Source organism: Sparus aurata, chromosome 17, assembly GCF_900880675.1.
Source record: "Sparus aurata chromosome 17, fSpaAur1.1, whole genome shotgun sequence".
NCBI classification, from domain to species: domain Eukaryota; kingdom Metazoa; phylum Chordata; class Actinopteri; order Spariformes; family Sparidae; genus Sparus; species Sparus aurata.
Window position 1 is genome coordinate 29094798 of NC_044203.1, and position 27029 is coordinate 29121826.

Genomic DNA, 27029 nt, shown 5'->3' on the forward strand with positions numbered 1-27029 from the left:
ATCACAAAAAGCCTTTTGGTCCAAATATTCACCTAAAAGTGTTTGTAGCACCGACCTGATGAGGGGAATTACTGCAAATGAATTATACATGACAAAACTGTGTATTTAGCCTTTATTGTCAACCTGATTCACATAGTTACTATAAAAATAATAACTTTGTAATATTATTACTGAGAGACAACCAATTTACCTGCAGTGTTGCTATGTGGTTCTACTGGATGCTTACTGAATTGTCCTTGAGCAAAACACCAAAAATGCTCTTGATGGCTGCTACATCGGCATGAGAGTAAATGTGTGAATGTGTGGGTGAATGTGGCAAGTGTTGCATTCACCATGAGGACATTATTAATGCAAAGTGAACGACTAAAACATAACTGTTAAAGTGTAACTCCAACAACTTTATACATCAAAGTGTGTTCACAGGTCTTGAACACACTACTGTACTGTACTGTACTGTATTGTACAGCTGTATGTGTAAAAAGTAGAATAAAGTCTTTTGTGGCTCCAGAGGAAGCTGCATGTAATCTGATGATTATTCAGTGGCTAAATTGCATTGTGGGTCATATAGGCAGCACAATTTAAAAAAACAAGGACAATGTGTGGAATATAGAGGGAGATATAGTCAGTTCTGTTGTTCACAACATTTCATTTCCAATTAAGAAAATCAAGAGAAAGACATCTGTCTCCTTATTCAAAATGTATTTTACTTCTCCAGGCCAGCAGAGCTTCAAGACCAACAAAAGTGAAAACCTCACTCCCTCAAACATTAACAAGTAGTGTAATCAAGAACACTACAAACAAGTTTAAAGTGACACAATTTTACATGACAGTTTTCATAGAGATTTCTTTGATTTAATTACAATTCATTTGAATTACATTTTATTCTTGTAATCAGTACGCGATTTGAGGGGAGATGCCGCCCTTGTTAGCAAAATTACCAAAAAGCATCCCCCTTGTTAACCTGACATCAGTCTCCATCCGCTAGTAGCAGATAGTGTGCTAAAGCTACAACAAGCAGCAACAAGCTGCACAGAGCAGATCGCGCCAACAGGAAGTCAGAGACACGGAAACCGCATAGAGGATCTAGCCAGTTTTCAAAATAAAACACTCTGTGCAGACTCCCGACTGTAGGCCTATAAAAGACTCCGCTTCCGAAACGTTCCCGTTATGATGTCGTGCGGAGGGCGGAATACAACCTGTAGCAGACGCACATGTTTATTTTCAGTAATGTTTAATTTTTTTCAGAGATTAGTTTTTTCTGACAGTTTAATATTAATAGTAAGTTTGTTATTTATGTTCTAAAACTAAATATTAGTTTTTGTGAGTGTTTTTAACATGATGGCTTATGTTATGTTGGTAATTGTCATTTTTGTGCTGGTTTATAGTTTAACCATAGCTGTTTTCCGAGCTGTTTTACCCCCCGTCGAAACGCATCCTGCAGGAGTGACTTTCTCCATTCTGTATTTGTAGTTTTTAAATATAAGGTCTTCATATGGGACAGTATATTTGCTGATACCGATATATCTTTAATAATATTGGATAAATAGATAAAATAAATAGATAAAATCGGCCAACAAATAAGTCGGTCAAGCGCTATTATTTTGCACAATGTTCATTGAGTGTCCTTCAAGAAGTTTAGATAGTAAAACATTCCAAGTGTGAGAAACAAAAGAAAACCCTGCCTGAATAAACTCAGTCCACTGCATACAATTTAAAGGTGTACTTACTCAATACTTTAATTCAGCAATAAAAAGACAATTGTAGAAGGTAGAGAAGGAAGATAACTGGATAAAATAGAATTGTAGAATTAGAAATGTCATAGTTATGGTTAAGAGTGTGTACATAGGTGTGTCGGGGCAGGGTGATGCTCACGTTGGGCCATCCCCCTTGTTAAAAATTAACAAATCAGCCACTGCTTGTAATGTATTGTTCTCAAACCTCCCAGAATAAAAAAAACAAATATTCATAAACACTCATAACTAAGTGTGAATTTGAAGCAATTCAAGAGAGAGCAGAGTAACTAAGTATGAAGTATGAAAAAATACGATAAAACTTTTAGTTAAGTTATCTGACAATTATCAGGATCATCATCGGAGGAAGCTGACGTGGTCATTTTGGAGTTTGGCAGATGACATCATACTCTGGAGACAGGTCTCTACGCTCCAGTGACATGTAGGTTCTGTCCTCTTCTTTTGGCTTCACACTCTTTCTCGCTTTGCTTTTAGGAAAAAAGAGAAACGTACGTATACTTGTTAATTTCTGTCTTCTATAGAACATCCTTCTCTGAATCAGCAGAGCTTTCGACAAAATCTATATAATCAATTGTAACATCATACTGAAGGAACACCGTGTAGATTGTCAACAAGACGTTCACACAGAGAGATACAACAACAACAGCCAAGAGAAGAAGTCCACTGTACGGTCCAAGATACTGTTCAGGACCTGTCAGAAGAAATAACATAACACTCATCAGATCACTGTTGAGGGTTACTTTTATTCAACAGTGGCTCAGTCATCCTTTATGCATAGCCTGAGATACATTTTACAATTATTAGCAAGGCAGAAGAAAATAGTATTTAGGGTATGTCTTATTCTAGATTTTAAATAAACATTAAGAAAATACTACAGTGTTTATATGTGAAGTCATAAGCTGAGTAAATACATGAATACAATGGAAATACAAGAAATCATGATAGTTTCTAATTAATCAACAGAACTTGTATTGAGCACAAAGACAAACCGTGAGGCTCAAAGCTGTAGACAAAAAATCTCTGAGTAGTTGATCCCAGGGAGTTGAAGCTGTGGCAGAGCAAAGTGGAAAGATCCCTCTGTTGTGGCTGACTCACAGTGATGATGCTGCTCAGACCTGAGACGTTTAGAGGCTCACTGCTGATTGCAAACCTGTCAGAGTGATTGACAGGTAACCCATCCAAATACCACTGTAGAGCAGGAGGAGGATTCCCCACAGTCTCACAGGAACAGTTGAGCTGGTCTGCAGTTTGAATGCAGTCATATGAGGACAGGATCTGTGGAGCAACTGTGATGAACACAGAGAAGACAGACATGAGTCAGCTAAAGTCATGTTTCATCAAGTTTGACCAGAAGTAATGATATAACAAGGTGATTGTTGAAATGCTGCAAGTGAAGAAAAGTGATTGAAACACATTGGGGGCTTTATTGTGCTCATTCAGTGATCTATGTAAATATATTTGTAAATAAATTGATTGCAGCCATTTTAACCGAGGGTTATTTTAGTTTCACCAATGGGTCGACTAGTAACATCGACACGGAATTTGTTAAAGTTTGTGAGCAGGAGTCGGTGGACAAAGGGAAAAAGATCCAGGTGGCAGTTAAAGGAGAAATTCGGTCGATTTAAACATGCAGCTTCATTGCTCAAGCTACCCCTGACTTGCCAGTACCGAAGACGTGAACACATTTGGTCCAACCAAGCTGATAGAGCTCCGTGAACGGAGACTTAGCATTGACAGCTAACAGCATGGGGTCAGAACTTTACACTGTGTTTTAAGCGTCTTAACATGCTCCACATCTCACACCAAAAGTTATGCAACATCAGCAGACACCTTAGCACACCGCACTATAGCGTGTATGACTCAAAATGAATAAAAAAGTAGTTAAAACAGTGTGTTTGTGCAAGGAGCTACTTACCTGTTTGTTGACATCCGTGCTTTCCGGTAGCTAGACCAAACTAGTCAATCCGTCGAGCGTGCACTTACTCCCTCACTGGCGGAGACGGAAACGTAATCCAGCATTTTCGTGTTTATGTCCATAATGTACATGTCCATGTTACAGCCTGTCATGAGCCATGAGCCTTACAATAGCCTGTTAAGCCTGTTAAGTGCACACTCGATGGATATGCTAGTTTGGTCTAGCTACCGGAACACACGGATGTCAACAAACAGGAAAGTAGCTCCTTACACAGACACACTGTTTTAACTACTTTTTTATTCATTTTGAGTCATACACGCTACAGTGCTGTGTGCTAAGGTGTCTGCTGATGTTGCATAACATTCGGTGTGAGATGTGGAGCATGTTACGCTTAAAACACAGTGTAAAGTTCTGACCCCATGCTGTTAGCTGTCAATGCTAAGTGTCCGTTCACGGAGCTCTGTAATGGTTGGACTAAATGTGTTCGCGTCTTCTGTACTGGCAAGTCAAGGGTAGCTTGAGCAATGAAGCTGCATGTTTAAATCGACCGAAGTTCTCCTTTAAAGTCCGTGTAAAGCGGCAAAAAAATTGTGTTATGAGTTTGTCACACCAAAGAAACATGTATCATTGACCACTGAGCCAAATTTGAAAGATTAAAAAAATTGTTAAGTATATAAAATTAGGTCTCAAAATCATGGAAAAACAAGCACTTCTTTCTGCTGTGAAACACTGGGGGCGTGTCAGTTAGAGGCGCTGGAACCACGCCCATGCGGCGGGGGCTACACGTCATGTTAATGACGTCGGTGTCTCCCCAGGTGTTCCCCAGGTGTTCCCCTTGTCTATCTAAACCCGCGGACAGTTTATAATCATATAGATGCTGTTATAACGTGTAGTGATTGAGATCCTGACCCACTAAACATCCTGGAAAGTTACGGAGTGAAGTTTTTCGCGCTAAATTACATAATTATACATAATCACCATCAGTAAACAGGACGCTGTCTGACTCTGTCACTCGCGGGGACGGAGGCTGTTTTCTGGGGGACAGTTTCCTGTAGTCTCGGTCAGGAGGGCTGGCGGTCGCGGTGATTTATTTTCGTCAAACACTCGGTGAGTTAAAGTCTTGTGACAAGCGTGACAGACGCTGTTTTGTGAGCAGAAATGTGAGGAAGAGTCGGGAGGACAGGGAGGGGACGGACAGGAGGACAGACGCTTCTCCACATACAGCTGTGGTATTTGTTTTCCTCATATGAGTTGCTAAAGACAGTTACAGTTACTACGTTACTTTTGTTCGGTCATGTAACGTTGCTTTGTGGGACATTTCTCTGTATTTAGTTGAGTGAAGGACCTGTGCAGTTATCAGACTGTCAGACCGACACACCCTCGCTCTGCGCCTCCGGATTATCCGTTCACACTGGGACGGCTCACCAATAATGCGGCCCTGATACTACCGCCACATACCGCCGGTGGGACCCGGCATAATGTGGCCGCCGCCGCCACCACCGCAGCTGCAGCCGACCCACTCCGTCCCGCTGACGGCGGCGGCCACATTATGCCGGTGGGACCCGCCGTCAGCGGGACGGAGTGGGTCGGCTGCAGCTGCGGTGGTGGCGGCGGCCACATTATGCCGGTGGGACCCACCGTCAGCGGGACGGAGAGTGTCAGCGGCGGTCAGCAGCGGCCACATCACCTCGTTGGCGGGAGGAGAGGATGCAAGCCGGGACGGAGTTGACCAGCGTCAACGGACTCCCCCGTTTCCTTACGTTGTCATCCGAAGGAAACTTAAATAAGATAACAGCGCCGTCACCCTGCACACTGTGGCATCCAGGAAAGATGCAGAGGATGTGGAGGAGACATGACTGGTTAGCTGACTGGTTGACTGGTTAGCTAGCTGCAAACTATTGTAAGCAATGCTATCCGAGACTGGAGAGCGAGTGGGAGAACCGCTGAAGCTGACGCGCTGAACGTATTTATAGCACTTCCGCAGCAGGGCCGGGTTTATGCAAATCATATAGCCGCGTTACGTAACGCGGCCATGATTTGCATGATTTCTGACCCGCCCATTAAATCCTGAACACAGAAATGTTGAAAAACTGTTTGTGAGCCTAGCTCCAAAATTAAATTCTACATGGCCGAATGGCTTTTACATGTTTTAAGTAAACACATTTATGACCTGTTTGATGTGTTTAGAAGAAAATGGCTGATTTTGGTTTACACGGACTTTAACATCCGACACCAAAGACTAGTTGTGATACTTAAGGGGCGTTCAGACCGAACGCGATAGACGCGAATGGAGCGGCAACTCTACATTGAAAATCAATGTAAATGGCGTGATGACACGCGATTCAGGCGACGGCGGCGCGAATGGAGTGTCTGGCGCGGCGCGAATGAAGCGTCTGACTGGGCGCTCACACCAAAGGCGATAAAATCGCCTGTGGTCGCTCTGATCGCTCACATCGCGTCTCTGCAGTCGCCTGTGTGGCAGCGACTGCAGCGACTGAAGCGACCAAAGCGACCGAAGGACGGGTCTTTCAAGCAGCAGGCATTTCCGCCTTTTTCCGCCTTCGGAATCCAGATCAGCCCCCAATTGGCTGTCGCTGCGGTCGTGCCGCTGCTCATTTGCATAAAGTTGAGCATCTGTCAACTCTCGTCACTCGCATCGCTCGCATCGCGTCGCTCGCATCGCGTCGCTCGCGTCGCGTCGCTGAAATCGCTGAAATCGCGTCGCTCACGCCGCCGGTCGCTCCGGTCGCTCCTCGTCGCCAGCGTACATTGAAAATGAATGGCAATTGGTCGCCTCGGTCGCTCAAGTCGCTTTTGGTGTGAGCGCCCGGTGAAGCGTCTAGAGCGTCTGGCGCGGCGCAAATAAAGTTGAAAATATCCAACTTTTCAAGCGGCATCGCGCCGCGACATCCAATCAGCGACGAGTTCAAGCCGACGACGTCACTTCCATCACGTACGGTTGTACGGTTGCTCAGTAGAGGTGGATTTCATCGTTCGATGTCGAGATTCAGTTCCCGTCGGTCAGTTCGGCAGGATGACTCGTTCATGTAGTTCGTTCGTTCATTCGTTCAGTCGCACTTCCGGTACAACGGCGGTGATTGTAATGCACAGTTCTCAGCTCCTCGTTCTCAAACGATCATGCTAACGGTCAACATAACAAGCTGTTAATGGCAAATACATAGCTGCAACTACATGATTATGTGTACTTTTGGACAACACGACAGTTAGCAGCTAACAGCTAAAGCCAGCTAGCCAAGAACGAGTGACTAACTGAACGAGAATGACAGGAGAGGAATCATAACCGAACGAGAACGAGAGCTATGAACGAAATGAAATGGGTTTTTTTTTTATGTAAACGGTTCTCATTGGCTAAAATTCGACGACAGTGTCCTAGACCCAGCATACGATTGGCTGGCTCTCAGTCCTCCTCACCACTCTGATAACTGAACAGTGAACAACAGTGACTGGTCTGTGAGAATGAACGAACGAACGAGAGAGAAGTGAAACGGGGAATCAGGTCAGTTCGTTCGCGTTAAAGACTCGTTCGTTCGAACTGATTCGTTCGCGACCGAGCCATCACTATTGCTCAGAGCAACGATGGAGGAGAAGCTAGTTGTAGCTGTGTGTAGGCACCCGGTGCTGTACGACACCGCAACTCACCTCAGACAGATGGACAGGCGCTCCGCAGCTGAGACGGAGTGCCTGTAGTTGGTGTCCAGGCGGGAGATCCTGGCACCAACCCGAGCTAAAAGTTCCTTGAACTGGGCTCCGGTCAGCCTGAGGAAATCGCCTGTGGTCGCTCTGATCGCTCACATCGCGTCTCTGCAGTCGCCTGTGTGGCAGCAACTGCAGTGACTGAAGCGACCAAAGCGACCGAAGGACGGGTCTTTCAAGCAGCAGGCATTTCCGCCTTTTTCCGCCTTCGGAATCCAGATCAGCCCCCAATTGGCTGTCGCTGCGGTCGTGCCGCTGCTCATTTGCATAAAGTTGAGCATCTGTCAACTCTCGTCACTCGCATCGCTCGCATCGCGTCGCTCGCATCGCGTCGCTCGCGTCGCGTCGCTGAAATCGCTGAAATCGCGTCGCTCACGCCGCCGGTCGCTCCGGTCGCTCCTCGTCGCCAGCGTACATTGAAAATGAATGGCAATTGGTCGCCTCGGTCGCTCAAGTCGCTTTTGGTGTGAGCGCCCGGTGAAGCGTCTAGAGCGTCTGGCGCGGCGCAAATAAAGTTGAAAATATCCAACTTTTCAAGCGGCATCGCGCCGCGACATCCAATCAGCGACGAGTTCAAGCCGACGACGTCACTTCCATCACGTACGGTTGTACGGTTGCTCAGTAGAGGTGGATTTCATCGTTCGATGTCGAGATTCAGTTCCCGTCGGTCAGTTCGGCAGGATGACTCGTTCATGTAGTTCGTTCGTTCATTCGTTCAGTCGCACTTCCGGTACAACGGCGGTGATTGTAATGCACAGTTCTCAGCTCCTCGTTCTCAAACGATCATGCTAACGGTCAACATAACAAGCTGTTAATGGCAAATACATAGCTGCAACTACATGATTATGTGTACTTTTGGACAACACGACAGTTAGCAGCTAACAGCTAAAGCCAGCTAGCCAAGAACGAGTGACTAACTGAACGAGAATGACAGGAGAGGAATCATAACCGAACGAGAACGAGAGCTATGAACGAAATGAAATGGGTTTTTTTTTTATGTAAACGGTTCTCATTGGCTAAAATTCGACTACAGTGTCCTAGACCCAGCATACGATTGGCTGGCTCTCAGTCCTCCTCACCACTCTGATAACTGAACAGTGAACAACAGTGACTGGTCTGTGAGAATGAACGAACGAACGAGAGAGAAGTGAAACGGGGAATCAGGTCAGTTCGTTCGCGTTAAAGACTCGTTCGTTCGAACTGATTCGTTCGCGACCGAGCCATCACTATTGCTCAGAGCAACGATGGAGGAGAAGCTAGTTGTAGCTGTGTGTAGGCACCCGGTGCTGTACGACACCGCAACTCACCTCAGACAGATGGACAGGCGCTCCGCAGCTGAGACGGAGTGCCTGTAGTTGGTGTCCAGGCGGGAGATCCTGGCACCAACCCGAGCTAAAAGTTCCTTGAACTGGGCTCCGGTCAGCCTGAGGTACCGCTGGAACAGGTGTTGTGCCAGAAAACGACTGCTTGCCAAAAAACGACTGACCCCAACGGGAACGCCCATCGGGGGTGTTACTGCAGTCCACAGCATAACTGCGAGGATATGTTGTATTGAGAAGTAGGCTGTCATTCTGTCATACGCTACAACTTGTCTTTAAATTAACAATCATGAGATGAGTTTTGGTGGTATACTTTTATTGTCGTTGTTGTTTATGCTGCTGCTGCTGTTGTAAGATAAGGAAGCATGAGGCTGCCTGACAAGGTTACAGGGGGCAGTCACTTTTTGGCAAAGCCTTGCCAAAAAGTGACTGCCCCTGTAACTCAGGAGTGCAAAGGGCAATATTCACAGAATTTTCTGGAGTGATAATAGAGGGTAACAGGTGTATGTACACTGAATTTAGTCAGTGTCACCCTTTGCACTCCTGAGTTACACGGGGCAGTCACTTTTTGGCAAGGCCTTGCCGAAAAATGACTGCCCCTGTAACTCAGGAGTGGGCGTTCCCGTCGGGAGCAGTCATTTGCTGTGGAGAGACCAGTAACACCCCCGATGGGCGTTCCCGTTGGGGTCAGTCGTTTTTTGGCAAGCAGTCGTTTTCTGGTACAACACCTGTCATCATCCAGACGGAGCTCCTGGAGGAGACAGTGAAATTCCCCCAGCTCCGTGCATCTCCGGAGGACTTCATGAATCCAGACACGACGGCGGGTGGTTTTCCGGCGTTTCTGGGACAGCAGGTACAGTGCAGCAACGGTGGTGATATCAGCCATAATAGACGTGGAAAGACAGCGGGTTGAGAAATACCGGTTCAAAAATTAGCGGGCAAGCGGGCAAGCGCGAATGACGCGAATGACGCGAATGAAGCGAATAGTCCAAAATGATCACGCGGCGTGAATGGAGCGTCTGGCGCGACGCGAATGAAGCGTCTGAAGCGATTGTATTCGCGTCTGGCGCGTTTGGTCTGAACGCCCCATTACAGTGAACATCTATTTGACTACTGTTGGACCGTCCAGATCCAATAGCATTTTCTGAATCACAGAAAAAAGGACCACTGTCTCTGGAAGCTTTAATGTTTAAAACATGTTCAGTCCCCATGACAGTCTCCTGACTTCTGTCAGCTCTGTACCAGGTGTAGTTCTTTACTGCTGGGTTGGCAGCACTACTGCATGTCAGAGTCACATCAGTGTCTTCTGGTACTGGACCAGAGGGACTGACTGACACTGTGTTTGGGTGAGTCTTTCTCTTTGTCACTGAAATGACTGTTTTTGATTTGATGATCAGCATCTGCCAATACTGCTTCCATCAATAAATGATTGATGATCAGCCACAAAAGTCATGATCTGAGTACCCTTATCAACGAATGTAATAATGGACTGTTTAATTAACTGTTACAGCCCTGATTCAAGCTAAGTCAAAAAAGATAAGAAAAAATAGATCAATAATAATGCTTAAAATTATAATGAATTTCACAAGAAGACAAATTAACTCACATGAAATGTCAGCTGTCAAACTTGTGCTAGCTGACTGAGAGCTGCCATCTTGTTTGTTGTAGACTGCAGTACAGGAGATTTCCTTTCCATGATGAAGGTGAGAAGCAGTGAAGGTCAGAACAGAGGTCTGGACTTTAGTTCTGTCCTGATTCTCCTGCAGTGACTCCTGAATGTGACCCAGGCTGGAGCTCCATGTCAGAGGTGGAGGATGACACAGACAGGGAGCTGGAGCAGAGCACTTCAAACTCACTGAGGTTCCCTCCTCCACCTTCAGTGTGGACGGAGTCAGAGTCGGTGTGGGTGGAACATCTGGTGGGAAAGTACATTTGGATCAATCAATAAATAAACAGCAATCATTACTCTTCATCTTTATTTTATTTACAAAATACAATACAAGCAAAACAAGGTCAAAGCAGTTCTACAAGGTGCTGTTGTCTGAAGTATAAGAAGATGGACTGTAAAACCTACCTGTAACTGAAATGTACAACTTCTGGTCAAGAAAACTATGTTTTAACTGATCACATTGCACTCTGAAGAAATATTCTTTGCTGTGCTCAGGTCTCATGTTGTTCAGGGTTGTGCTGCAGTCTTTACTTGTTAAGTGTCCACTTGATTGTGGATTACTGCTGTCAAAGACAAAAGTCTGTTGATCATATTTCCACAGTGCTCTACATGTTTCATCAATGCATGAGTAATATTGGTCAGGTACATCAAAGGAGCAGGGGATGGTCACACAGGATCCACTCAGAACCTCTATAGTCTTCGGTATAATGATCTTGAACTGTCCACACAAGGCAGCTGAAACACGAGACACAAATGTTTGAATATGTTCAAGTGAATACTGCTTTACAGTAATGGAAGGATATTTTACCATTTGGTTGCTTTGACAAAATTTCAGCACTTAACCTTTAATCATGAAATAATCCAAAATAAATATATTTTTTATGTTTTGTTTTTTTTTTATGTTTTTTTCTTAATGTTTGGATAACATTTTTAAAGTTTCTCACACATGGAACAATTCACATCTTTAGTACGTTTCATTTTTTATCAACTCAGATTTTTAGAGTTGGATTTGTCGGCCACTGTTGAACACAATATGCTTGATGCTGCAGATTGAGAAATGTTTTGTGACACTAAGTTCCTTCTTTGATCAATATCAATGTAGAAAAGGCTCCAAAGAAGAAGAAGAAGACTGAAGAGGATTCTGAGACATGAGAAATGGAGGAAATAAAATGTATGAATCCATGGCCCTTTAGTGCTTTCATACTACTTACTGTGAGGAATTTGCAAAAACAAATTATTGTCACTTTGACAAAAGTAATAAATATATTTTGTTTTATTTATGTCTTTTTATGTTTCTACAAAGCTAAAAAAAATAGCAAAAAATACACCCAAAAGTGACAACGTCTAAAAATACAACCAAAAATACAACTTAAACATTTTAGTGTTTGATACAACATTTTCTCCACCTTTCACAAAGATTCAGTGTTTTTTTTCTACTTTTCACACCAAATCGTGACCACATCACTGTCCTCCAGGACCTCCACTGGCTCCCTGTCCCACAACAGATCCAATTCGAAATACTCCTCCTCACTCATCAAGCCCCCCCACACCTTACCAACCTGCTCCACCACCACAACCCGTCCCGTACCCTCCACTCCTCCGACACAAGACTCACCAAAACTCATCTTTTTAAAACTGCTATTAATGCATAACTTGTCTCTTGTTGTGTCTTTAGAATGTTGTTTTAATCATTCTGCTTTTTAACCTGTAAATTGTCTTTGGTTACACTGAAATAAATGTATTATTATAATTAATAAAAATATCATTATTACTTTTGAAATCATTAATTGATCTGAAGTCACAGAATTCAATATTTAAGTTTCTAGAATTTAGTTGTATATTAGCATGAATGTTCATGAGTTGATGTGCCGTATAGAAGTTAGGGTGACTTACCTTTTCTTCAGATCTTGCAGTACACCATGAAAAATGACAAGAGAAGTGAAATTCCTTCAGAGTTGTGCGGCTTTTTCAAACATCATTCCTGCAAACGTTGACTTGAAAATGAGGAAGTCACAGAAGTGAACATGGGTGTAACAATGAACATTTTAAATGTTTTTTTTTAGTTCAACGTGTGTCTTGATCCTAGTTTTCACTTTACTGGTCACAAAAAGCCTTTTCATCCAAATATTCACCTAAAAGTGTTTGTAGCACTGACCTGATGAGGGGAATTCCTGCAAATGAATTATACATGACAAAACTGTGTAATTAGCCTTTATTGTCAAAGTGATTTGACAGTACTATAAAAACAATAACATTGTTATATTTACTACTGAAAGACAACCAATTTACCCGCAGGGCTGCAATGTGGTTCTACTGGCTGCTTATTGAAGTGACCTTGAGCAACCCTCAAAAGCTCTTGATGTCTGTTCCATCGGTGTGAGAGGAAATGTGTGAATGTGTGGGTGAATGTGGCAGATGTTGCATTACAAAAGTCAGAAGTCTGACTTTGATCTCAGAAATCTTATGTTATTCTCAGAATTCTGACTTTATTCTCAGAATTCTGACTTTTTTCTCAGAATTCTGACTTTAAAGTCAGAACTCAAAAAAGATTTCACATGTGGCCCTAATCCTCTTCTGTAGTGGAGCAACTGTGATTTACACAGAGAAGACAGACATGAGTCAGCTAAAGTCATGTTTGACCAGATGTAATGATATAACAAGGTAACTGCTGAAACGTTGCAAGTGAAGAAAATTAATTGAAACACATTGGCGGCTTTATTATGCTCATTGATCTGTATGAACATATATATATTTGTAAATAATCAAAAAAAGCATATTTACAGTGGAGTTCGAAAGTTTGAGATCACTGGTCAAGATACTTCAAATTTGCACTTGTTTTGTATGCAGTAATGTTTTGTTTTATATGTCGCTTTGTTTAGAACAACATTTTTACCTATTAAAGCATTGATAGGGAATTGGTTAAAAAATGTAAATAAATGTCAGGAGTCGGTGGACAAAGGGAGTGTCGTGTAGTTGTGGTTGTTCTCTTTTTTGATGATATTTTTGGAGATGAATGAGGAAATAAAATATTTGACACACAACTAGAAACTCTGAGCACAGAAAGAAATGACTGTAAGAGCAGATTAACCACAAAAGCTGAGCTGGCTGCAGTACTTAGAGCCATTTACTATGCCAAAGTGACATGAAAAAAATAACAAAGATAAAGAAGATTGCTGTAACATACTAAAGCGAATGCTAATGCTTCTTCCAGTATATATTTCAACATAACAACCATACATCACCCTTTTTTTTATGCAGTCAAAAGATTATGGAAAAACTTCCTATAAAATCAGAAAAGCTGCAAATACTTTCAAATACTCTTTATTGATTATTATTTTATCACACAATGTACATTTCCATTATTATAGAATGTACTGCAAGGTTTCGATAATAGTGAAGAGTGTCAGAAGTTGTTGCTGTCGTCTAGGTCACTGGTTCGAATCCTGGCTCCCCATGTCGAAGTGTCCTTGAGCAAGATACTGAACCCAAATTGCTCCTGATGAGCAGTTGGCACCTTGCATGGCAGCCTCTGTCATCAGTGTATGAATGTGTGTGTGAATGGGTGAATGTCAGTATGGCTGTGTGTGAATGAATGGAACCTGGAAACCCTGTTAGGTGCTTTGAGTACCTAGAAAAGTGCCATACAAATCCAATCCATCATCATTAAATTCTAATTTAATGATTTACAAATTAAATTTGTATTTGAGAAATAAAACTTTTTTTTTTTTTTTTTTTTTTTACTTCTTCACATTCTAGGCCAAACTCTCACGAGCTCCTGAAAGTTTGGTATTATTCCTTATAAAATTATGCTTACTGTGTTATCTTTTTTATGTTTAAAATGATACTCAGGAACAGAAACAGAGATACAAACAGATGAATGTCAATATTACCCGGAAACAAGCTTAGCAGTTTAAGCAGACAAACAGTCAAACAGTCCCCATGAAGAAAGTAGTACACCTTTCAGTGAGAGCGAATTTGAATAGTCTTGATTAAAACATTTCTTTGAGAGATATGGGCAAGAGGGCTTACCGCACCAGAAGAGCTGCTACATGAATGTGTGTGTGATGGTCCACTGATTTGCTACTGTGCTCAGGTCCACCACTTAACCATCACCTAATCCCCTCTGCACCCCCTCTGTTCTATTCAGTCTCAAACAGGAAACTTGCTGAGGTCATTTAAAGCAGTCAGCCTCAACGATGACAGAGACTAAAGGAGAGGCTCTCTTGCCTGTTTCTAAAAACTGGTATACTAAACACTCAACAGTGTGCTGTACACTACTGTGGAGGTAATTCCAAAATAAGTATTAATGAGGTTTTTGGATGAGGTTTCCACTTCCTTATACCTGAGGCATAAACAGACTATGTGAGTTTGTTTCACTTTCCATTGTCTAACACACTTCGTGATAATAGGGTCCTCTGCTGTAGCTTATTGGCATACTATGTACATACAGAAACAAGTCCTTGTATAGTAAACACAAACACAGTTTCATAACTAAGAAACAGTGTTCAACTTAGGACAGGCCCAGTGCCTTTTTCAGTATTTTTACCACTGTGACAAGTGTAAGATGCATTAAAAGATGCAAAATCTACATCAAATATACAACTGGAGATTGATGGGAACATTCTGCTGTTGATTTGAAAAAAGAATGGAGACTGTTACATTTAAAAAAACTAAAAAAATGTTCTATATTGTTGTCACTTCTCTTAACATGCCAAATGCATGCAAAACAGAAGGGTATCTCTCAAATTACACATGCTAAACAATGTTATATTGTGAAAATATAATACATTATACACAAAAATATTAAATGTCCCAAAAAACTGTCAAAATTCAAAAAACCCAAATGAACTAAATAAAAAACAAAGGAACATGATTCTGTTCAATCTAAATTAATGTTTCAAAGCAACAACAGCAACATAAAAAAAACAAGAGAGCAAGACATTCTGGAAAAATAACTGGGCACAGCAATATAGTGACCTGTGATCTATTTGCGTACAACACTCTTCCTTTTGAATTTAACCTGGGCATATTCACATTCCACTGCCTTACTCTCCGGTCGAGGTTCAAATTCATCATATAGATTTCTCATCTCAAGTGCATCACTGACTAAATTTTTGCCCATTGCTCCCACAGCGCACCTCTCCTCCTCAAGATAGGAGCTACCAGGCTGACCCATGTCCACAGATCTTCTTCCTTCTTCTTCTTGCTCTTGGTTTTCCAATTCACAGAAGAGTAAATCACATCACTGCCCCCCCCCCCCCCTCCTTCTTCTCTGAGCTTTCAGTGGCTCCCTCTGCATCATTTGGCCCAGTGCTGGGCAAGATGGCGCTGTTTGGCTCAGAGATAACTGCAGGGTCGGCGACTTCTCCCTACCTCAGCTCTTTGACGTTGGTATAAATGGCCTCTTCTTCTGCATTGGGTACCTATAATTAAAGAGAAAGTTAGTGGTGCAGGTGATCTGCTAATCAGGTTTGATTACCTAAAGGAGAAAACTCGTACCTCATTTGCCTCGCCACTTGTGAAAGTTTGGCTCTTATGAACGATCTGGTGAGTCCTCTGAGCCCTGAAGAATACAGAAGAGGATTGAATGTTGCAGTTTAACCTACAAGGATATGTTTGATTCATCTGTTGATTCAACAGGATGAAACTATTGATTATAGAAAAAGTCAACAAGGACGTCCACCTGATCATGATGTTGAAATAATATAAAAAATGATGGACATGTTATAGATGAATATTAGCCAAAGATAACACATCAGTTATGGCAGCGTAAATTTACTTAATACAAAGTTTACAAAATAGATTTTATATTCTGTGCATTACGGATTGAATGTTGTAAATTATTGTTTATTTATATATTATTGTTTGCTATGCCATTTGTTCCCCATGTGTTATCATTAATTATATGTTCATGTAAACTTTACTGTTGCTGCTTTATAAACAATATTTAGCTATATTTACAATAATAATCAGCACTAATCCCACTCTGAATTTATTCTTTTAAAAACTATTATTATTAAGTAACCAAACTGATAAAAGTATGGGTAAGATAAAGATAAAATCCCCTGACAATACAATGCCTGTATCTTAAAGATCTGAATGTATTTAAAGTCACCATACGTGTATGTGCATTCCTGGCATGGTGTCAGTATTTGCACTCAGAGATTAAATGAAAAAAAAAAAAGGAAAGTGTCCAAGTAACATTTTTGTCTCAAAGTGTTACCCTACCTGATGACCAACAGCAGACCACATATTACTAGAAATAGTACCACAAATGTAGGGATGAACACCAGCAACATCACAAAGTCTGAAACATACAGGAAATAAAACAAGATTAAGGATAATGAAGTAACTCAGTGACGCAATAACTAAATGAGTTTTTACTTCAGGTGAAATCAAACACACAAAAAGGTATTCTATCAGCACTTACTTGTATATACCTGTTTTATTGTTTTATTATGTAGTTGAATTAATTCACACGTTAATCAGTGGTCATTCTTATTAAATTTTATCTTAGTCATTTTAAAAGTGATGTGCTAAACATGCACATAAGAGATGTTAGCAGGAAATGGGCGTTTTAACACCTCCAACAGTCAACAGATATTTACACGAATACAAACACACACACACACACACATCACATGTTGATGCTTTTGAGGACATTACATAGACGAACATTCATTATCTGGAGACCCTAACCACTACTTGCCTATCCCCTTACCCCAACTATGACATAACCCCAATCTTAACCACTGACTTACAAATCACCCTCTTCCCAGTTTATGTTCTCCCTGAAAGCACACACAGGTTGTAAACACACACCCGTACAAAAACACAAATTTGAAATGCCACATGAAGGAAAACACTGCCTTTTCTAGTAGGGTGCTCTCTCTCTCTCTCTTTTTGCTCCCAGTCCATTTATACTATCGGTATTTTGTATCAGTGTGTGCCCCTCTCCTCGGTACTAGCTCACTATGTTCCCCAATCACATACCTGCTTGAATATAAAAGTAAGGAAATTCTGCAGTATGCATTTAGTTGTTGGCTTAATAAAATTAATGAATGAGTTTAATTAATGTAAATAAAAGCAGAATTTAAAGAAACTGTCAGAAAACCAAGTACATACACAATCGATACATTTAAAACTGACCTTGATGAGCCTTCAGGTTGTCTCTCTGCGTAGTTGATCCCAGGGAGTTGGAGCTGTTACAGAGCAAAGTGGAAAGTTTCATCTGTTGAGGTTGACTCACAGTGATGATGCTCCTCAGGCCTGAGACGTTCAGAGGCTCACTGCTGATTGCAAACCTGTCAGAGTGGTTGACAGGTAACCCATCCAAATACCACTGTAGAGCAGGAGGAGGATTCCCCACAGTCTCACAGGAACAGTTGAGCTGGTCTGCAGTTTGAATGCAGTCATATGAGGACAGGATCTGTGGAGCAACTGTGATGAACACAGAGAAGACAGACATGAGTCAGCTAAAGTCATGTTTGAGCAAGTTTGCAAAAAAAAAAAAGTTTTGAGATGTACGGATATAACAAGGTAATTATTTAACGTTCCGAGTGAAGAAAACTATTTGAAACACATTGAGGGCTTTATTATGCTCATTCAGTGATCTGTGTAAATGTATACATTTGTAAATAAATAAATATTTTGCAGCCATGTTAGCCAAAGGTTATGTTAATTTCACCAATGGGTCAAATTTTAACATGTTTTTTAGATTTTGTTCATGTTTTCTGATTGTTTACAGGTTAATTTTTTTAATGTGGTTTTGTTATATATTGATGTCGGTAAAAATGTGGCTATGTCATTAATTTCTTTCTTACTTTCTTTCTTTCTTTCTTTATTTGTTTTTTCCCCTTTTTTAAGGTGCTGTACAAGTGACTAATGTGAACATATATATATATATATATCACATGGCACAAGATGAGAAACGGAACTGATATCAAAGAAACACAGAAACGAACAAAAATAGATTATAATAATAATACGTTGAAAAAAAATGAATGCAATATCATTAATGTTTATCACTCAGAAACTGATCAAAGCATCGACAGGGAATTAGTTAAAGTTTGTGACCAGGAGTTGATGGACAAAGGGAGAAAGATCCAGGTGGCAGTTCACATCAGACACCAAAGACCACTTGTGATACTTACAGTGAACATCTATTTGACTGATGTTGAATCGTCCAGATCCAATTGCATTTTCTGCCTCACAGAAAAAAGGACCACTGTCTCTGGAAGCATTAATGTTTAAAACATGTCAAGTCCCCATGGAAGTCTCCTGACTTCTGTCAGCTCTGTACCAGGTGTAGTTCTTTACTGCTGGGTTGGCAGCACTACTGCATGTCAGAGTCACATCAGTGTCTTCTGGTACTGGACCAGAGGCAGACCTGACACTTCACCACTTTTCTAACTGGCGTGCAAGGGCACTTTTAAGCTAGCATCAAAATAGCTATTTTGCTAGCTAACACTAAGAAGGCTCGACACAACACGAAACTTTGCTCGTAGTATCACCAGCGTCTCTACACATGAACATGAGCATTGAACACTGGGCCTCATACATGAACCGTTATTACGAACAAATTAGTTTTTTAGTCCTACTTATGAAGATTTTACGAAGATTATGGCATTCATGAATTTTTTCTTATCTAGGATTTTTTCTTAGGCAAGAACAAATCCTACGAACACTCATTAGTACTCTTACGCACATTTCAGTGCCGAAATGTTGGCATGGTTGTGTTTTCTTCTCTTGTGTAGTTCAATAAAATGCAATATTACAGTGATAATTCTGTCATATTTATTCATTTATTTACTTATTTCATATTTTTGGTAATTTACAAAGAATTTAAACTCTGAAATAAATTAAATGTGCCAATGATAAAATGATTACTGAAAAAATTCAAGTAAATTGGAAACATGCCATCAATTAGTAACCCCCCCAGCCTATTTATACGTGGCATTTTTCCATCCAAGGCCCGCAAAACAATGGCATATATATTGCTCCTGCGGCTTTCATCAATGTAAGAACACAGCTGCGAACAATTCTGAGGCTTACGAACGAGTTGGTGAATCTGACGTAGGGTTTTCTTAAGGAACCTCTTAAGAACAACTTAAGAAAGAATCTAAGAAGATTCTTAAGAAGATATTGGTGAATGAGGCCCATTGTTTGTGTACACAGAGTTTACTAAAAATAACGTTTTTGAACAACTCACTTTAGCAGCTGTATCTTCGGCGAACCACCGTCATGTCAACCAAAAGTGTCGACCCTGAGTGCAACCTGACAGGCAGGCTTGAGGAGTAGTAGCTAAACTATGTGTACTCTCTAGGTTGCTTTTTGGCAAGAGTTTCACTTTAATTCGCTTTTTTACACAGTTTTTTGGATAATGTGTTAAATTATGTAGTATGTCACCAGAGGAGAATTAACTCACATGAAATATCAGCTGTCAAACTTGTGCTAGCTGACTGAGAGCTGCCATCTTGTTTGTTGTAGACTGCAGTACAGGAGATTTCCTTTCCATGATGAAGGTGAGAAGCAGTGAAGGTCAGAACAGAGGTCTGGACTTTAGTTCTGTCCTGATTTTCCTGCAGTGACTCCTGAATGTGACCCAGGCTGGAGCTCCATGTCAGAGCTGGAGAATGAGACAGACAGGGAGCTGGAGCAGAGCACTTCAAACTCACTGAGGTTCCCTCCTCCACCTTCAGTGTGGACGGAGTCAGAGTCGGTGCGGGTGGAACATCTGGTGGCAAAGTACATTTGGACCAATCAATGAATAAACAGTAATCATTACTCTTCATCTTTATTTTATTTGTAAAATGCAGTAAATGCAACACAAGGTCACAGCAGTTCTAGAAAGGATCTCATGACTGAAGTGTTTGTAAATGGACTGTAAAACCTACCTGTGACTGCAATGTGCAACTTATGGTTAAGAAAACTATGTCTGAAGTTATTACATTGCACTCTTAAGAAATATTCTTTGCTGTGCTCAGGTCTCATGTTGTTCAGGGTTGTGCTGCAGTCTTTTCTTGTTAAGTCTCCTTTCAGTTCTCCTTGTATTGTACTTGATTTTGGATTACTGCTGTTAAACACAACAGTCTGTTTATCAGATTTCCACAGTGCTCTACATGTTCCTCCCACATCTGATTCATATCTGGTCTCTACATCAAAGGAGCAGGGGATGGTCACACAGGATCCACTCAGAACCTCTATAGTCTTCGGTATAAAGACCTCAGTCGTTCCACACAGGGCAGCTGAAACACAAGACACAAATCTTTGAATATGTTCAAGTGAATCCTGCTTTACAGTAATAGAAGCACATTTTACCATTTAGTTGCTTTGATAAAATCACAGCACTGTACCTTTGATCGTGAAATAATCCAAAATCAATATTCTTAATTTTCACATTGTTTTTCTTCATGTTTGGATGAAATAGATAAATGCAGCAGAAGACTTTTTTAGTTCACTCCATCCTTAATTTGCTGCAGCATGTATTACAGATCATTAACTCTGAGCTGAATGTCTGATTAACGTGACATATTAATAGTTTTTATAATCATCAATCCAAATGTGAATGAACTTCAACTCACTTTGCAGCAGACAGCCATTGAGAAGGACAGTCAGAGCTGCAGCCATCTCTGTGTGTCAGGAGAGGCAGAAACTCTGGAGAACACACATGGAACAATTCACATCTTTAGTACATTTCATCTTTCATCAACTCAGATTTTAAGAGTTGGATTCGTCGGCCACTGTTGGACACAATATGTGCAGATGTTGCCGATTGAGAAATGTTTTTTTTTTTCATTTTTTATCAATGTCAATGTAGAAAAGGCTCCAAAGGAGGCTGTAGAGGATTCTGAGACTCTGAAAGTCAACTGGGTCCCAAGATAATTAAATTATTATATATTGAACACACTTATTCACGGAATTGAACAGGTAAGGGCTATTGTTGCTCGGGCAACAGCCCGTTTGCCCTTAGTAGCTGAGCTGCCCCTCTGGAGAGTGTCTTTTTTTTCTTCTTTTTTTGCTGTTGTGTCTACATCAATACAACAAGCCCATAATTGGTAAATTAGAAGTGTCAGAACGTCAGCGATGCCCTCTGCCCCATGTCACGTGACTTTATCTGACACACTGAAGCAGGCACATGCACACATAAGGCCCAAGGGGTGCTTGAGCCCCTGCCCTTTTTACCTCCTATTAAAAAGTGCCCTTTTTGTGTGTTTTTCAAATGAATAAATAAAAAAAAAAGGTGGTATAAAAACGCCACTGTTATCTACCATACGCATTTCGTACATAATATGGTGTTGTGATTGTGTTGAGCCTAAAGCGGCTTCTCTGTCTGCTGGCTCTGCTCTCTCTCTCTATGAACGGTCGCTACTTTCAAATTAAAAGCCCCCCCCCCCCGCCAAGAACCCATTTAAACTCCAATGGGGTGCAAAGCTCTTATTTTTGAAGACAAAGAGAGAGAGAGAGAGAAGCCGATGCCTCATCAGAACTCCACCACGCACATAGATGAGACGTGACAGGAGCGACCTGAACCTTTGTGAGTTATAAATCTCACAAAACAAGTCGCCTTACACTTATTCAACGTGCTTAAATATGAGTCATATTTCAGAGGAGTGTCCATTTGTTCTTGTTAAGTTATAACTGCTTGTTAATGTGAGTTAAGAATGATCTGACAGCTGCCTGTGTCGGCTGTTTATCTTGCCACAAATCTTCAGCTTCTTCCAGATATTGAGCTTATTGTGACTTTGCTGTTGTAAACATTGCTGTTCCTACTAACATTCACAGTAGCAGTCACAGTAGTAATTTCTTGGTTTTGTCACATTTTTAGATGTGTAGCCTGTATTTCTAGTTTGCCCTTGCCCTCCAATAAATAGCCTAATAATGAATCAGTGTTTTATTGCTTTTTAAGAATTGCAGCTGAATTGCATGTCTTCTAAACCTCAGTATTATGATAATGTGAATAAACTCATGTTGACAATAATTTGACACAAAAGAAATGGGAATTGCATATCACTCACAGCCACACAGTATACACAGCTAAGAAGTTAACTTTCTATAAGTACTTTGTTTATCAATTTTACATGAATTAATCTACATATTGTGTTATTAAGGCCTGAAAAAAAAATTGGGGGTGCGCACGTACTGCCTTTTTCTGACTTTGAGCCCCTGCCCCTCTATAATCATTGTGCACGTCCCTGCACTGAAGACTATGGGTGCGCTATATTCAGGTTGTAGGTGTATGAGAGGGAAAACTTGTCAGTCAGGTGAGCTTTAGAAGTTATGGAGGTCACAAATGCTCTGTGAATAATACCAAAAAAGTGACCACCTCGAATAATGTGCAGTTCTTAATGTCTGCCTGACGTGACGCAACATTGCCTTTTATTAACAATAGCCTATATGCCAGTAACATGAACCGAAGGAAGCTAATAACGTCGGAAGTCTGATGGTGTTTTGTGCCCCCAACGAAGCCTTAAAGGCCGCCGAGTTAGGCATTCAGATGTGATGGTTAAGGTTCGGGTAAGGGGCGAAGGAATTAAAGTCTGTGTAAAGCGGCAAAAAAATTGTGTTATGAGTTTGTCACACCAAAGAAACATGTATCATTGACCACTGAGCCAAATTTGAAAGATTAAAAAAATTGTTAAGTATATAAAATTAGGTCTCAAAATCATGGAAAAACAAGCACTTCTTTCTGCTGTGAAACGCTGGGGGCGTGTCAGTTAGAGGCGCTGGAACCACGCCCATGCGGCGGGGGCTACACGTCATGTTAATGACGTCGGTGTCTCCCCAGGTGCTACCCAGGTGTTCCCCTTGTCTATCTAAACCCGCGGACAGTTTATAATCATATAGATGCTGTTATAACGTGTAGTGATTGAGATCCTGACCCACCAAACATCCTGGAAAGTGACGAGTGAAGTTTTTCGCGCTAAATTACATAATTATACATAATCACCATCAGTAAACAGGACGCTGTCTGACTCTGTCACTCGCGGGAACGGAGGCTGTTTTCTGGGGGACAGTTTCCTGTAGTCTCGGTCAGGAGGGCTGGCGGTCGCGGTGATTTATTTTCGTCAAACACTCGGTGAGTTAAAGTCTTGTGACAAGCGTGACAGACGCTGTTTTGTGAGCAGAAATGTGAGGAAGAGTCGGGAGGACAGGGAGGGGACGGACAGGAGGACAGACGCTTCTCCACATACAGCTGTGGTATTTGTTTTCCTCATATGAGTTGCTAAAGACAGTTACAGTTACTACATTACTTTTGTTCGGTCATGTAACGTTGCTTTGTGGGACATTTCTCTGTATTTAGTTGAGTGAAGGACCTGTGCAGTTATCAGACTGTCAGACTGACACGCCCTCGCTCCGCGCCTCCGGATTAGCCGTTCACACTGGGACGGCTCACCAATAATGCGGCCCTGATACTACCGCCACATACCGCTGGTGGGACCCGTCATAATGTGGCCGCCGCCGCCGCCGCCGCCGCCACCGCCGCAGCTGCAGCCGACCCACTCCGTCCCGCTGACGGTGGGTCCCACCGGCATAATGTGGCCGCCGCCGCCACCACCGCTGCCGGTGGGACCCACCGTCAGCGGGACGGAGTGGGTCGGCTGCAGCTGCGGTGGTGGCGGCGGCGGCGGCCACATTATGCCGGTGGGACCCACCGTCAGCGGGACGGAGAGTGTCAGCGGCGGTCAGCAGCGGCCACATCTCCTCGTCGGTGGGAGGAGAGGATGCAAGCCGGGACGGAGTTGACCAGCGTCAACGGACTCCCCCGTTTCCTTACGTTGTCATCCGAAGGAAACTTAAATAAGATAACAGCGCCGTCACCCTGCACACTGTGGCATCCAGGAAAGATGCAGAGCGATGTGGAGGAGACATGACTGGTTAGCTGACTGGTTGACTGGTTAGCTAGCTGCAAACTATTGTAAGCAATGCTATCCGAGACTGGAGAGCAAGTGGGAGAACCGCTGAAGCCGACGCGCTGAACGTATTTATAGCACTTCCGCAGCAGGGCGGGGTTTATGCAAATCATATAGCCGCGTTACGTAATGCGGCCATGATTTGCATGATTTCTGACCCGCCCATTAAATCCTGAACACAGAAATGTTGAAAAACTGTTTGTGAGCCTAGCTCCAAAATTAAATTCTACATGGCCGAATGGCTTTTACATGTTTTAAGTAAACACATTTATGACCTGTTTGATGTGTTTAGAAGAAAATGGCTGATTTTGGTTTACACAGACTTTAAGTTAATCAGTCTCCTCACTGAGGTAGAAACGTGTGTTTGTGTGTGTATGTGTCAGTGTGTGAGGTCGGGGAGTGCCTTCCATGCAGCGCTGCCTTGAAGTCTGCATTTGGGGCACAAAACACCATGGAGCTACCGGGAGACACGGTAGTTGTACGAAAGGGTTGTTAATTGATGCTGATTAAGCGGGGCGAGTGACGGAGATGAGAAGTGGACACGCGCATCGGGAGCGAGCGCATGCGAGACAGCTGTGAGAGCAGAGTGGAGAGGCAGGGGTGGAGACGCGCATCGGGATCGAGCGCATGTGAGACAGCAGAGAGCGCTGAGTGGAGAGATAGAGAGCGAGTGCTGCCAGAGACTCACTTATTCCCCATGATTGTGTGCGTGCGTCCGTGAGACCTGTAAGTCATATTGTTTATATTGGCACCTAGCTTGTTCTTGCTAGCTAAAATGCACGTGATTGTTAATTGATTAGCTGGTGCTAGTTGTCCATGTGTATTTGTATTTGAGTTAATGAGTGCATTGGTTATGTTAAGTGATCACCCTGCTTATATTGTAAAGAGATGTGTATATATAGCATAGATTTAAGTACGTAAGAGTGCATGTATCTATATGTATGCATATGCCATGAGGGCTACATAATGTTTTTATTTCTTTGTTGACAGAACCACATACACACACAAGTTTGCCCATGTTCTGTACTGTTGCTCAACAACATTAAAGCAGTCAAACTAAAGGAGAGTTGTCAGGATCCGTGTTTTAATAGACACGCCTGGGCGAAGCTGGAAATCAGGATCAGCATAAAGAGTTTAATACAGTCCTTTATCGAAGCCCTCACTAACATTAAGGTCCTTCGAGCCGGATTTCTGGCCTTTACCACAGGATAAGGATGGAACATTATAACAGTGGAGCACGCCCAAAGAGAGACAGGCATCCACCACGTCATCTAGATGATTACGAATTGGACTATCAGAGAAGTAAATCCCGAAATACACATTACTCGAGCACAGTACCGTACGAACATGGGCGAGAAGAGGATGAGTATCAACAGCTGGAGGGAGTAGCCGAGATGACCTCTCTCACTCATTATAATCATTCACCTCATCCACGCCGAGGTAAGAGATATCAAGAAGTGCAGTATAGCCCCTTTCTCTTCCATCAGGAGTTGCAGACGATAAGGGAGGAGAACATGCAGCTTCATGAATCTCAGGCAGCCATGCATAGGGATTTTGAGCAGCTTCGCTCACTCAGAGGAGATGTGAGGTTGCTTGTGGACACAGTGCGAAGCCTTCAGGAAACAAAGGCAGCTACAGTTAGTCACGCCCCCATGAGGTCCCTTAATCAACAGCCAGGTCCAGATGAGTGGCCTAACTACCTACCTCCACCTGCTCATGCTCCACCCCCAGCAGAAGAACAACATGAAGAAGAAGAGGAATGGCCAGAACCCCCACCACCATGGCCAGAGCCCGAAGAGCAGCCTCAACGGAATGAGGTGGCAGACCTCCTGGACAAAGTGATGCACGAGCTCCAGGAAATCAGGCTGAGTACCTCCTCCGTTGCTCCTACCCAGAGCCGAGCAGCAGCTATGAGTGCTCTTCCATCAGATGGGGAATGTCCATACCAGGTTGGCCGACTCCTTAAACCGCCAGGTTATGGAGAGCCTCAGTATCATCCTCCACTGTCCAGCTCCACACCAATTCAGCACCAGCTGAGCCTGCAGCGTGCTATACCGACAGTAAAGGGAGCTCCGCTTCAACCAGAGTACCCGAGGCTAGATGCACCTGCCCATAAGCCAGGGCCTGCAGAACCACCACACAGGCAGTCCTACAGTGAACCCTCTCGATCAGAGTCAGCCTACAGGGGTCCCAGGCCAACTATTCCGAACTTCCACCAGCGAGACCCGAGTCAGTTCGCTCGCTTAAAGATAGCACTAGAGAACCTGTTACCAGCTGATGCAACAGAGCTCTTCAAATATCAGATTCTAACAGACCACCTGTAGTTGGAAGAGGCGTGTCTAGTGGCAGATTCCTACCTCCACTCCCCCACTCCATATACAGACACTATGGCTGCTCTGAATGAGAAGTTTGGACAGCCTTACCAGGTTGCACTGAATAAGATAGCCAGCGTTATGAACTCACCTGATATCCGTCGTGGTGACACTGCCAACTTCGAGAGGTTTGCCTTACAGGTTCAGTCGTTGGTGGGAATGTTGAAGACGCTTGGTCAAGCAGGTGAGAGTGAATTGAGATGTGGATCACATGTAGCACGCCTACTCAGTAAGCTACCGCTAGAAATGAGGTCAGACTTCCGGCGTTGTATGTTCCGCAATCCAGGAACTACGTACACGCTCCAAGATTTAGCAGACTGGCTCCAGTATGAGACATGGTGTCAAGACTTTGGTGGCACCACACCTAACAAAGGGC

The 27029-nt window shown here is 42.6% G+C and overlaps 3 protein-coding genes across 3 annotated transcripts; 1 reads left to right on the forward strand and 2 right to left on the reverse strand.

The window, feature by feature from the left end:
• Positions 1–2044: 2044 nt before the first annotated feature.
• On the reverse strand, positions 2045–15544 carry LOC115567765 (cell adhesion molecule 4-like). The gene is made up of 7 exons (XM_030394614.1): positions 15389–15544; positions 12524–12539; positions 10774–10779; positions 10306–10614; positions 2741–3037; positions 2337–2442; positions 2045–2218 (listed from the first exon to the last, which is right to left on the reverse strand). Exons 1-7 carry the CDS (start codon positions 15542–15544, stop codon positions 2110–2112), a joined length of 999 nt encoding a protein of 332 aa, XP_030250474.1. The 3' UTR covers positions 2045–2109.
• An 83-nt stretch (positions 15545–15627) lies between these two features.
• LOC115567766 (sialic acid-binding Ig-like lectin 5) lies at positions 15628–20997 on the reverse strand. The gene is made up of 7 exons (XM_030394615.1): positions 20952–20997; positions 20265–20615; positions 19796–20104; positions 17518–17808; positions 16597–16675; positions 15868–15931; positions 15628–15791 (listed from the first exon to the last, which is right to left on the reverse strand). The coding sequence occupies exons 1-7, from the start codon at positions 20995–20997 to the stop codon at positions 15738–15740; spliced, it is 1194 nt and encodes a 397-aa protein (XP_030250475.1). The 3' UTR covers positions 15628–15737.
• A 3776-nt stretch (positions 20998–24773) lies between these two features.
• Positions 24774–26605, forward strand: LOC115567767 (actin cytoskeleton-regulatory complex protein PAN1-like). The gene is made up of 2 exons (XM_030394616.1): positions 24774–25007; positions 25272–26605. Exon 2 carries the CDS (start codon positions 25496–25498, stop codon positions 26603–26605), a length of 1110 nt encoding a protein of 369 aa, XP_030250476.1. The 5' UTR covers positions 24774–25007; positions 25272–25495.
• The last annotated feature ends 424 nt before the right edge of the window (positions 26606–27029 follow it).